The 12,032-nt window shown below is 65.2% G+C and overlaps 1 protein-coding gene across 2 annotated transcripts; it reads left to right on the top strand.

Moving 5' to 3' along the window:
- Nucleotides 1-761: 761 nt before the first annotated feature.
- On the top strand, nt 762-8,272 carry CSF1 (colony stimulating factor 1). 2 transcript variants are annotated; one of them, XM_076357888.1, is made up of 9 exons: nt 762-818; nt 2,087-2,218; nt 4,049-4,111; nt 4,421-4,600; nt 4,867-5,044; nt 6,740-6,867; nt 7,115-7,170; nt 7,272-7,324; nt 7,659-8,272. In XM_076357888.1, the coding sequence occupies exons 1-8, from the start codon at nt 798-800 to the stop codon at nt 7,321-7,323; spliced, it is 810 nt and encodes a 269-aa protein (XP_076214003.1). In that variant the 5' UTR covers nt 762-797; the 3' UTR covers nt 7,324; nt 7,659-8,272. The 2 variants fall into 2 exon arrangements, with proteins under 2 accessions (XP_076214003.1, XP_076214002.1); XM_076357887.1 differs by having other exon boundaries at nt 6,029-6,867.
- The last annotated feature ends 3,760 nt before the right edge of the window (nt 8,273-12,032 follow it).

The following is a 12,032-nucleotide window of genomic DNA, read 5'->3' as shown; positions in this document are numbered from 1 at the left end:
CCATACACATACATGTGTGCAAGCCCCGGTGCTGCGCATACAGTAGCGTGTGTGTGTGCGCGTGTGCATGCCCCAGTGCTGTGCATGCGTGTGTGTGTGTGCGCATATGTACGTGTTCCAAGGGGTGTGCATGCACATACGGGCGGGGGGGCTCCAACCTTGGCGCGTGCACATCTGCGCATCCCCGTGTGTGTACGCGTGCACGTGCCCAGGGGCATGCATGGACATGCAAGTGCGCGTGCCCAGGGGCGTGCATGCATGTGTGTGTGTGCAAGTGATGGTGCAGGGGGTGGGGGGGTCGCGCACACAGCGCCCGCCGCTGCGAGCCGAGCCGAGCCGAGCCGAGCCGAGCCGGACCGGACCCCATCCGCTCCGAGCGGGGCCGATCCCAGGGGGCCGAGCCGAGCCGAACCGAGCCGAGCCGAGCCGAGCCGAGCCGAGCTGGACCCGATCCGCTCCGAGCGGGGCCGATCCCAGGGGGCCGAGCCGAGCCGAGCCGAGCCGGGCTGGACCCGATCCGCTCCGAGCGGGGCCGGTCCCAGGGGGGCCGAGCCGAGCCGAGCCGAGCCGAGCCGAGCCGAGCCGAGCGGGGCCGAGCCGAGCCGAGCGGGGCCGAGCCGAGCCGAGCCGCGGGCGCTGGCCGGCCGCCAGCCCTTTCTCATAAACCACATGCTGCCGCGGCGCTATAAAGGGGAGCGCGGCGGCGGCGGCGGCTCAGCCCGGCCCCGCTCGGCCCCATCGCCGCCTCGCCCGCACCTCCCGGCCCCGCCGCAGCCCCCGGCCCCACGGCAGCCCCCATGCCCCGCCTCGGAGCCAAGGTACGGCGGCCCCTCCCGCTACCCCCCACCCCACCCCACCCCACGCGGGGACCCCACCCACCCACGACCCCCCCCCCCCCCCCTCCCGCCCCCGGCACGGCGCCCGCTGCCACCTGTGCGGGGTCCCCGGGGGGAGCGGACCCCGCCGGTCCGTCGGCCCCGGTTCTCCTCGTCACCCCTCCTCGGTCGCGCAGGGGGACGTGGCGAATCCCCTCTTCGGGGGTCCCGGCTCTCGGCGGGGCGATGCTCCAGCCCCGGCTCGGTTCCCGGACCCGCGGGCTGAGGCTCCAGTCCCGTCCCGGTTCTCGGTTCCAGCCCCGTTCCGGCTCCCGGACCCGCGGGGTGAAGCCCCGTCCCCGCCCCGGTTCTCAGCTCCGGTCCCGTCCCGGTTCCCGGACCCGGCGGGGAGAGGCTCCGGCTCCAGCCCCGTCCCGTCCCCCGGCTCCAGCCCCGTCCCGTCCCCCGGCTCCAGCCCGTCCCCGGCGGGGTGAGGCTCCGGCCAGCCGTGGCCGTGTCTCGGTGGTGGCCCGGGCGGCATCTTCTAGTTTCACAAGAGGGGAGAATTTCTGGACAACCTCCAAGGGAAATTCCCCCCCACCCCATCACCCAGACACCCTCTCGGTGCCGGTGCACCGGGAAGGGGGGCACACGCACCCACCCCGGAGGTCTGCTCCATCCCCACCTCGGGGGTCTTGGCCCTGGGACAAGCCCCGTTGCCCACTGGGGTCCCGCCACGGTTCGGGGCCTCCCCGCTTCTTTGCAGGGGGATTGGGTGGGGAATTTGGGGTGACGCCAGAGCCGCTGCATGGAAAGAGCCCGGCGGGTGCAGGCACTGGAGGTTGGGGGCGTCTGGAGAGTGGGAAGAGGATTTTTGGGGATGGGTGGGTCTGTGCGTCAGACGGCTCCCTGGAGCCGGGGTGGAGGAGAAGATTTGCAGGAGAGACTGAGAAATGGTGCGGGAGAGGGGACAAGGGCTGGATGGGGAATGTGGAGGTGGCCGAGAGCCATGTCCAGGCTTGTGCCAGCCGGGCCCTGGCCACACAGCCCCCGTGCCAGGCACTGGGAAGTTCCCCACTGACCGGGTGCTCCTAAAAATAGCAGGATGGGGACGGGCACAGGGTTGGAGGACCGTGGTGGGGTTTTCCCGCTGGATCCTGATCAAGCCCTGTCCACTGCAAAGGTGGCTCCTCTGGGGGATGGTGGGGAAGGGCAGGGGGCTCGGGGGGGGGGGATTGCCCTACTCCAAGCCTTTGCTCTGCCATGCTCAGGTGTGCCTGCTCCGCTGCACCCTGCTGTCGTCCCTCCTCCTCCTCCTGGTCTGCAGCATCCATGAGACGGAGCAGAACAGCTACTGCCAGCAGATCATCACGGAGAAGCACCTGGCCGAGCTGGAGGAGCTGGTGAGTGCCCTCCCCGGGCTCTGCTGCGGGACGGGGGCCTGTTTGGGGCTGGGCAGGCGCAAATCAGCCCTTAGTTAGGGCTGAAAAGCAGCGAATCAGCTTATTTTCAGCTCTACCAGTTGAGCATCCGTGGGCATGAGGGACAAGCGGGCACTGGGGGGTGACACACCGTGGTGCCTTTAGCAAGGGTGGCCACGGAAAAGTGCCGGTGGGAGAAACTGAGAAAGAGGGGAAGTGGGAGCTGGCAGGAGCGTGGCAGGGAAGGGGGCACAAGCGGGGCTGGATGGGTGCAGGGGTGATGGGGAAGCGGTGGAGAGGACCGGTGCTGTGGGGCCATGGCGTTTTCTGTGCGGCTGCGCAGGGGTTAAGCGGAGGAATCCGGCTGCATTCCTGAGTCCAGCTGCTTGCCTGGAAGCTGGGCTGGCAATGGGGCTGTGGGTGGGTGGCAGGCAGTGAGGGGGGCCGTTGGCCAGGCTAGCTGGGCGACGGAGCCAGCCAGGCTGGGGCGATGGGTGCCTTCATCCCGTGGGCAGCTCCGGGTGCTTGCACCCACCCCACAGGGAAGCAACTCCTGGCCCCATCTCGGCTGCTGGGGCCGTATCCCACCCTGGCCCTTGGCTCACCTCTGAGCAGGGAATCACGCAGATGCTCGGGAGAGAAACGGGAATCGGGGACACGCAGGGATTTGCACAGTTGTCACAGATTAAATTCTGCCGTTGCAGCGAGTGGGGTGTGCGGGCGAGAGGCGATAGCGGCGCCTCTGAATCCTCGCTGCCCGCTTGCTTTGCACCGAGCTCTCCAGCTCGCAGCTGTGTCCGGGCTTGCTTTACCTCTTCCTCTTTAAGCACCGAGCTGCGGTGCCAGGAGCTGGCAGATGTCGTGTGTGCAAGCTCAGCTTCCTCTGCCCGAGCTGTCCCTGCAGCCCCAGCACCCCAACGTCTCCGGGGAGCCTTTGCTTTGCAACCCCCGGGGATTAAAAGTGGGTGTGTGGTTGGGGGGGAAGAAAGGGGACGGAGCAGGTTTGAATGGAAGTCGTGGTTTCTCTGCTGGGGATTACAGCCCTCTCCTCTTCCCGCTGGCCGAGGAGCCGGCCCTCGCTCCAGCCCCTGCGGGGATAATGGAGCAATTGTTTCCGGGCCGGCATCCCAGGCTGGGAGGGCGAGGGCTGCCGGGCCGGCATCCCAGGCTGGGAGGGCGAGGGCTGCCAGAATTGCCGGCCGGCAATTCTGGCAGCCCTCGCCCTCCCAGCCTGGGATGCCGGCCCGGAGGCAGGGGGCTTGTTTGGGGTGGGTTTTCACCCCCGTCGGAAAGGGTCGTGGTACGGGGAGCCGGCAGCGCTGTGTGCGGGACCCCGGCGTTGTGTGACGCAGGGGGATATGTGACCTTGGTGTCACGACCACCTCCTGCATGGCAGGCTGCTCTTTTGCAGCCCGGCTTTAGCAGAGCGAGCGGTGCGAGGGAGACCCTGGGAGAAACAAGCAGGGCCGGGCTCTGCTTGGTGGTGCTGGGAGGAAGAGGAGGAGGAAGAGAGGCGGGGTGGGAGCTGGCAAGGAGGAGGCAGGCGTCTCTGGTATGGGGAGCGTGCCGTCTTGGTGGGAGCAGGGATCCTGGGCTCCCCCCTGCCAGAGGTTTGACCTTAGGGAATGTCTGTGCGAGGAGGAAGATGGTGTGGGATGAAGCAGGGGTGGGAGCAGAACCCCGCAGTCCTGTGGATTCGGGGGGCTTAGGCACCCCTTCATGCCCTCGGGGTGCCCGTGTCGGCTCCGCTGCCCCTTCCTGCTGTGTTATCCCCCCGGAGCCGCGGGGTGACATCCTGCTCTCTCCTTCCAGGCTGACACCCAGATGCAGCACCCAGGCAGGGTCTCCTTCAAGTTCATCAATAAGATGCAGTTGGTGAGTGGCTCCTCGCTGGGCACCAGGGGACAGAAGGGGACAGGGACCAGGGCTGGCTGGTGCATAGGGGGGTCCCCGGGTCCCCAGTCTCCCCTCTCCTGTCCCCCTTTGCGGGAGGCAGCCCAGGAGGGACCCATCCTGCCTGGCCAGGCGGCTGTCGAGTCCCAGCTTGGGCAGCCTGCGGGACCGTAGAAAGGCATTTTGTGGCTCCGTGCCTCAGTTTCCCCCAGGCAGAGTGGGACGGGTGGTGCTGCCTCTGCCCATCCAGTAACCGGTCTCGCTTTTTTGGGGGGTCCGTGTTCCTCGCAGAACGATTCCGTCTGCTACGTGAAAGCCGCTTTTCCTCTGCTGGGCAAGATCCTGGAGCGAACCGAGTTCAAGGAGAACTCGTCCAACGCCAAGAAGATGCAGATGGTGCGCAGCATGTACAGCCGCATCGACGAGAACGTCGACCCCTGCATCAAGGAGGAGGATGATGAGGAGAGAAAGGTACGGTGTCCCCTGCCTCGTGGGGTGCCAGATCCACAGGGGTGTGGGTCTGAGTCCTCAACCTTGGGTGAAATGGGGTATCCAGAGCATCCTGGGGTGGGTGCGTGGGCAGGACCTTGAAGTGGAGCAGAGATGGGGTGTGCATGGACACAGGGAGCCATGGTGGGGTCAAACCCTGCCCTGGGTGCAGCGTGGTACCCCGTGGCGGTGACACCGGCTGCCCAGCATGGTTGTGGAGCCGATGCTGAGCCCAGCTCTTCCTCCAGCTCTCGCAAATGTGCTTCGAGGAGTTCACCACCTCCCCCTACGAGATGCTGGTGCTGGTGAAGCAATTCTTCCAGGACATCAACCAGCTGCTGCAGAACCAGGAGACCTTCGAGAAGGACTGCAGCCAGGTCTACGGCAGGACCTGCTTGGGACCCAAGAAGGCCGGATCCTCACCAGGTGAGATGCTGAGGCTTTGTCTCTGCCCGGCAAATCTGTGCCGGGCTGGCGGGTTTGGGCTCGTCTGCATGGAGCAGCTTGAGAGCCGCGTGTCCCCGTCCATGGGCACACGCGGGTGCCGTGGGCACGGCATGTGTCTGCATTAGTCCCCGTCTCTGTTGCTCGGCTGGTGGCCGTCCCCGTGGGGTGGCCTTGGCGGTGTGTCGGCGAGCTCTGCGTCTATGTCTGGGGAGAGCCCGGGTTGGGAGAAGGGGCTGGTCACCCTTTGGAGGTGGGATTTGGGCCGAAACTTGCTGGAGACAAGGCCAGAGAGATGCTGAGGGGGAATGAGGAGGCATCTCCGTCGGCCTGGCTGGAGGCATCAGGCTCAGCTCCATCTCAAAGCCGCAGCGCCTGGCTTGGGCATAACACGGAGAAATCGAGGCGTTGGGACACTCTGCCACCGACGTGCTGCATGACCTTGGCTGTGTCACTTCAACTGCCCCGTGCCTCAGTTTCCCCAGGGAGAGCATTGCCCGCCGGGGTGGAAGAACCCGTGTTGCCGTCTGTGCTTTCGCGAGCGCCTGCGCTGTGTGTTTGCATGCCCGCGGAGGAGACGTCTCGCTGCCACCTATGTGTCGGAGCCGTGCCGTGTCCCTGTGCCGTGGGGGACGTTAAACGTGGCTGTCTGGCTCCTGCCAGTCGTGGATAACCCGGTGCCGTCTGCTCAGGGGACCCGGTGATTCGGGTTTGCTTCATCCTGCCCGCTGCTTGTCATCTTCGTGCTGCCACGTCTGTCCCTGCCTGCTCCCTGCCTGTTCTCTGCCTCACCTTTGCCCTCCCTGTTTGTTGTTTTGGTTTTTTTTTGGGCAGGAGGTTGTTTGACCCTCTTGCCCAGGGCTGTGGGGAGGGATGGGGTTGCTGCCCCTGACCTCGGATCTGCTGGCTGTGCTCCTCTTGGAGGCTGGTGACCCCATGGCCGTCTCTTCTCTCTGCTTCTTTCAGGTGTGGGGACAGATCCTGACTGCAATTGCCTGTCCCCTGCCCTCCCTTCTGCCACCCAGCCCTCCCTCTCTGCTGCCACCCATGCCGGCAGGGAGGTGGCACCCGCTAGCACCCGGGTCCCTTACAGCCTCCTCCATGCCACCCTTGCTGACTTAGATGCCCTGTCTCAGCCCCCCAGTAGCACAGACGGTGGCTCGGGGACTGAGGAGGTCCTGGGTGCCGGGGTAGGTGACACGGCATCGGTGCTGTCCCCCGCGATGCAGCAGACAGCTCCAGCCGACAGTGCCGAAGCCCTCCTGGATCCGGCCGGGACCCTTAGCCTGGCGGCGGTGGACGTCCCCATCCTGTGTGGGGATGGAGAGCTGGTGGAGGGGAGCACCGAAGCGGTGGCCGGCCATCCGCCGCAGGATCCGGCCCAGCAAGAGGGAGCCTCCATCCTCCCAGACCATCCTGGCGGGCTCAGGACCACCACGCCGGCAGCATCCCCCAGCACCGGCTCGGCAGGCGGCGGAGCCAGGATCCGTCCCACCGAGGCATCCGAGCCCGTCACGCAGCTCCGTTTCTCCAGGATGGCCCCAGGGATGCGGGGCCGAGTGCCGGGCGGCCCCGGGGACGGGGCGAGGGTGCAAGGCTGGGGGCTGAGCCGGCTGCGGGAGCCCGAGGACGGCAGGGCCGGCCCCAGCTTTGACTCTGGCTTTGTTCTGAGCACAGAGCAGCGCAGGAAGGAGCCGGCTGTCAAGGAAGGCCGCTGGGAGCCCCTGATATACATCACGGTGGCCAGCGTGGTGGCCGTCTTGCTGGCCATGGGAGGGCTGCTCTTCTACAAGTATAAATCCAGGGTAAGGCTCCCCCCCCTCCCCGAGCCCCCCCGCCTCCTCCCCGGGCACAAGCATCCTCTCCTGCCTCAGTTTCCCTATCATTTCGAGATGGGGGGGACAAGTGGTGGTGCTGAGCGGGGTGGGAGGCTGTTATTTGGGAGATTTCCCCCCCCCCCCCCCCCATTGCGCTGGGGGTGAGAGCCCCCCCTGCCGCGGCCCCCTCCCCTTCCCCAGGGCTCATCTCCCTGTTCCCCCTCCCTCTGTGCAGGTCGTGGAGCGGTCGCTGGAAGATGGAGGCTGCGACCCTGAGGAGCCGGAGAGGAGGTGGGTGCAACACCATCCCACTTGGGGGGGGGGCTTTGGGGATCCCTGCTCTGGGCCACCCTACCCTAAACCACCCCCCCTCCCCCGGCTTTCCCTTGCAGGGCGCTGCAGGGAGCAAGGGGATGTCCGGAGCTGGAGACTCAGGACCTCTAAGGTGAGCAGGGGCTGGATGGGACCTCGCAGGGCTCCGGTCCAAGCCCCCGACGAGTCCCCGGGCTGCCCCCGTTGGCGCTGACCTCAGCCACGGGCAGGGAAATTCGGCTGCTGGCAGGGGGTGGATGGTGTGGGAAGACACGGAGAGGAGCAGGTCCGCGTCCTGCCGCTGCCAGCATGCGGTTTTGCAGCCCATTAATCCATTACCAGCACTTTCTTAATATATATAGTATTTTTTCCTGTGGTTTTTATGTGTTTCTCCCCCCCCCCCACCCCCACCCCGCCCTCCCTGGCAGAGCCTCAGCTCCCACTCATCTTTCTCCTCCTTTCCCCAGGGCCCGAGGCGGGATGTGAAGCTGCTCGGGGGACGGATTCGGATGCTCCTCGCCGTGCGAAGGAGGGTTGGCACGCGCCGGCCCCTCCGCAGTCCTGCCATGATGCTGACACTCCCTCTTCCCTCGCCCCACGCCGGCGGCCAGAGACTGCAAAAACCTCCCTGGCAGGGACGAAAGGATGGGGGGGTGCGCCCTGAGTGGGACCCCCGGGCACCGGGAAGCGAGGGGCTGGAAGGTGTCGGACCATCGCTGAAGGGCTTTGCCGGGATGGCGGCGGTGGCTGATGTGACACCATGGTGCTGAGCAGGACGATGGAGAGGCTGGCGCTGGATGTGGGATGACGGATCTGACTCGGACATGGCCAGCGCTGGCTGAAGATGGAGGGGACCAGCTCCCTGAATCGCCTGGCTCTTCTTCCCACCCCAGCACAGCGGGGTTTGGAGCAGCACCCATCGCCCCCCCACCTTCACCCTGCCTTTACCAAGGCTTCAGCCGGAGCATCCCAGATGCCGGGGGGAGGGGGGGGTGTCAGTCGCCGGGACTCCCACCCCCCCGGGGCTGCACGACCCCAGCCCTGACTTGCAACTTCAACCCTCACACTGTGAATATTTAAAGCCCACTGGTGCCCGCGTCCCCGCACGGGGCCGGGCTTGGGGGGGGGGGGGGGGGTGACGCTTGGCACGGTCCCGGTCCCCATCCTCCTGCCACTGGAGATCTGGCTCCGATCCTGCATGCCTGAGCTGGCCTCGGCTCGCCGTCGTGCCGTTAGGGTTTTATTTTAATATAGCGGATGAAAGTCTTTATCCTGCAGAAGTATTTTACGGGGGGCCCCGTCCTGCCCCCTCGCAGGGTTATTGCTGTGAGCTGGCCTCGCCTGCGACTGGATTTCTTTTGTGACTGCGCTTTAGAGAAGGGAAACGGGGCCGGGGAAGGACTGGATCGACGTGGGCGTAAGAGATGGAGATGCCCCAGCTGGGTACCCGGGGGCTTTTTGGCTCAGCCCCCTCCCCGGCTTTGGGAAGAGCCCGGTTTGGGATATAGCACCCCCGCAGATACCCCAAACCCCGGGCTCGGGCCGCATCCTGCCCCACCGCAGCATCCCTCTGGCCCTGAACGTGAAGCGTGGCCCGCGCTGCTCTTGGGTTTTGAAGTATTATTTTTATATGATGGAAGAAAATGTGGACAAACCAAACTGTTTTTAAAGAAAGCATTACTATTAATTTTTTTTTTTTTATATGTGTATTTATGACTGCCAAAAGGAGGGGTTTCCAGTGCAAGGGACTGGTGTAAATCAGGAGGAAAGCCCTGACCCCAGCAGGGAGGCTGGGGCCAAACTCGCTGCTGGTGTAAGCCACCGGCTCGGCACCGATTTGCACCGTGGAGGAGATGCCGACACCGTGCTGTCCCCCCCCTCCTGGGGGAGAAAACTCGCCTTTAAGCTGTGTCGGATTTATTTTGCCTCTGTTTTGTTTGTTTGGTTTGTGTTTGTGTTTTTGTTTTTTGGTTTTTTTTTTTTTTGATACAATGAAATGTCGAAATATTTTATACAAAGTCATTTAAAGAAGTCTATTTAAAGAAAATAATAGAAAATACCTTGTATATTTAATATTATTAATAAACCGAGCCGTGTAGCACTGTGTAAGCGTGGGAGCTGGCGTGGGCGATGGAGGGACGCAGCCTGTGACCAGCCCTGTCCCACCCCTGGGGTCCCTGATGGGGGGGGGGGGGGGGTCTGTGCCCCGTGCGGCTGCATTGGGCTGATTACTGGGGGGGGACACACGGGGGTCCTGCCGGAGCCGTGCCCTGGGACATGCAGGAAGGGGGGGGGAATGGAGTCGTCCCCCCCCCGATCCAGGTTCCAGGATGCTCCCGGGCCCGATCCAGGACCCAGGGTTGTGTCCCCTCCTGCTTGCACCCTGCACCGGGGCTGCTTTGCTGTCCTGCAACCCGGGGGGGGGGGGTCCCCAGGAGCTGACGGGGGCAGCTCTGGGCTCTGCCTGGGGGGGTTGGGATCCAGGGAAAGCTGCTGGAGCCCCCGTTCGGAACCGCGGGACGGAGGTTTGGATGTGGCCGGCGGCGTGGCGAGGGCGCGGGGGGACAGGCTGCCAGCTGGCCGTGCCGCCCCGACCCGCTTTCCTGTTGATGTACGCGGGAGTTCATGGTCACCGGCACGAGGGCAGAGGGACGGATCCGGCCTTCCTGCCCCCAGCCCACCCGTATCCCTCCGGCATCGCCGGGGTGAGGGGGCTCCAGGCGTGGGGTCCCCTTCCCGGCGGTGGGGGCCCCCCAAAATCCATGCGGAGGGTCGGGAAGCAGCTGTTTAACGCAAACACACTGGAGGCTGCTCTCGGCAAAGCTTCCTGTGAGCACTTCACTTGGAGAGGCAGCACTCGAAGAGGCATTTCCTTCCCCCCCCGGCTCCCCTTGCCTTCCAGGAGCGGGGGAGTCCTGCATCCCGCTCCCCTTGGATGGATCCAGCACCTCCGGGGGCGGGGGGGGATACCCGGGGCACGAGGGGGCTTCAACACCATCCTAAGCCCCTACCAGCGTGCTCATGGGGGGTTTGGTGTTGGGGGGTGTGTGTGTGTGTGCAGGGTTAAGCCCCCGCCCCCATCGCTCGCTCAGGGGGGACGGGAAGGGCAGGATGGGGCCCCAGGAGCCTTTTGCGGGTGTCGGTGCTGAGCCCGCTGCCGCGTTTGCTGACAAACAGGATTCCTCGAGGGCAGCTGACTCAGCCCAGCCCTTCCTCTCCCCAGCAGCAGCCGGGGGTTTCCCAGGTCCACATCCCCTTCCCAGGGAAGTGGGACCTATATATATCCCGCTGGATTCAGGCCACAATCATTATGGTTGGATTTGGGGGAGTATTTAAGGTCAGAGGCTGCTCTTATGGGTGGGCAGGGTGCCTGGGTTTGGGGGTGCTGGGGGCAGCGAGCCCCTGCCCTGCAGGCAGCTCCAGGTGGAAGCTGGCTGCACAGGAGAGGTTGTTAACTCTGGAGCTGAATGATGGCAGGGCTGTGATGGCAGCTTAATGCTTTGGTAGGGCTCAGAGGAGCAGAGGTGGGAGCGTCCCTGGCTGCTGGGGGGATGTGAGGAGCACCAATACCTGCCCCCCTCCAAATTTACACCCCGCAAACCCTCGTCTCTGACCCCCCTGGCTGCTTCAAGCAGCCCAAACCTGCGAAGGCACATGGAAAATGCAGGAAAAAAGTGAAAACCCGTCTCCCCGCCCCGGGGCTCGGGCCAGGAGGGTCCCTCTGCTTCTCATGTCCCCAGCTGGTGGCCTCTTCTCCACGCTATTACCGACCCGGCTGGGAGCAGAGAAGTGATTCCCTGCCCTGAGCAGCCCCCCCCCCCCCCCCAGACCCCCCCCCAATTTGGGGGGGGGCAAAACCTGCTCTCAGCCCCCCCATGTCAGTGATCCCATAGCTGGGGGGACACACGGAGCCGTATCCCCGTCCCTCCATGCTTGTAGGGGAGGGTGGAAAAGAATTTCCCACCCACCCACCCACCCACCCAGGGTTGAGTGGGGCACGGAGCGTGGTGGCACCCCTGGGGTCCCTCCTGGGGTGCAAAATGGGTGTTTGTGCCTTAAAAAGTTGCCTCGACAGGGGGGAAAAAAGGTGATTTTTGGGAACAGACGGCTGGCAGAGGGGAAGGCATCGCTGAGTGGCCCTTGGGACCTGCTGGGTAGTGGCACTGCGCAGGCACGGAGCGGCACAGAGCAGGGGCACCCTGCCCCAGCACCCTCCCTGGGCACCCCAGCGCCAAACCTGGGGGGTCCCCTGCATCCCCGGTGCTTGCGGCATCGGGGGAGGGGGGGGGGCTGGGACTTCCCAGGCTCGTCCCGCTGCCCCGAGACCCCCCCAAGCACCCCGAGACCCCACCAAGGGCCCTGAGACCCCCTCCAAGAGCCCCAAGAAGGCTCTGCCCACCCTGGGAAACCTCCCCCGGCGCCGCCGCCGGGCACCGCAGAACTGCTGACGGGGCAGAGGTGCCCGGAAAGGGCCCCGGGGCCGCGGTTCCCGGGGCACAGAGGGTCCGGGATGGGGTTTTGGCCAAGGAGCTGCTGGAGGATTTTGGTGGCCAGAAGCCGTTTTGTGGCCAGACGCAGCGATTTTGGTTAAAAAATGTTATCTGCATCCCCCCCCCCCCTTGGGGTTTTAACCCAAATGCTGATGTTTTCCTAGCTTGTATTTTAAGGGAATGCCCCGGGAAAGCAAAGCCTGAGCGGGGCTCGGCCTCCCCCCCCGGACCCCAATTGCCTGGGGGAGGGTTGGGGACGGGGTCAGGGTGCCCCGCGGGCAGGGCTGCTGCCTGCTGCCTTCCTGCCTGTCCTGGGACGGAGGCACAAGCCCGTCCCCAGGGCCCGTTTGG

Source organism: Aptenodytes patagonicus, chromosome 22 (assembly GCF_965638725.1).
Source record: "Aptenodytes patagonicus chromosome 22, bAptPat1.pri.cur, whole genome shotgun sequence".
NCBI classification, from domain to species: Eukaryota; Metazoa; Chordata; class Aves; order Sphenisciformes; family Spheniscidae; genus Aptenodytes; species Aptenodytes patagonicus.
This window is presented reverse-complemented; position numbering and strand designations above follow the sequence as displayed.

What these genes read in the sequence shown, in the direction of transcription:
- CSF1 (XM_076357887.1), top strand. Translation starts at nt 798, where the DNA reads ATGCCCCGCCTCGGAGCCAAG. An exon ending in GAAGGCCGGATCCTCACCAG is followed by an intron (nt 5,045 to 6,028) that starts GTGAGATGCTGA and finishes TGCTTCTTTCAG; the next exon opens with GTGTGGGGACAGATCCTGAC. An exon ending in CCTGAGGAGCCGGAGAGGAG is followed by an intron (nt 7,171 to 7,271) that starts GTGGGTGCAACA and finishes TTTCCCTTGCAG; the next exon opens with GGCGCTGCAGGGAGCAAGGG.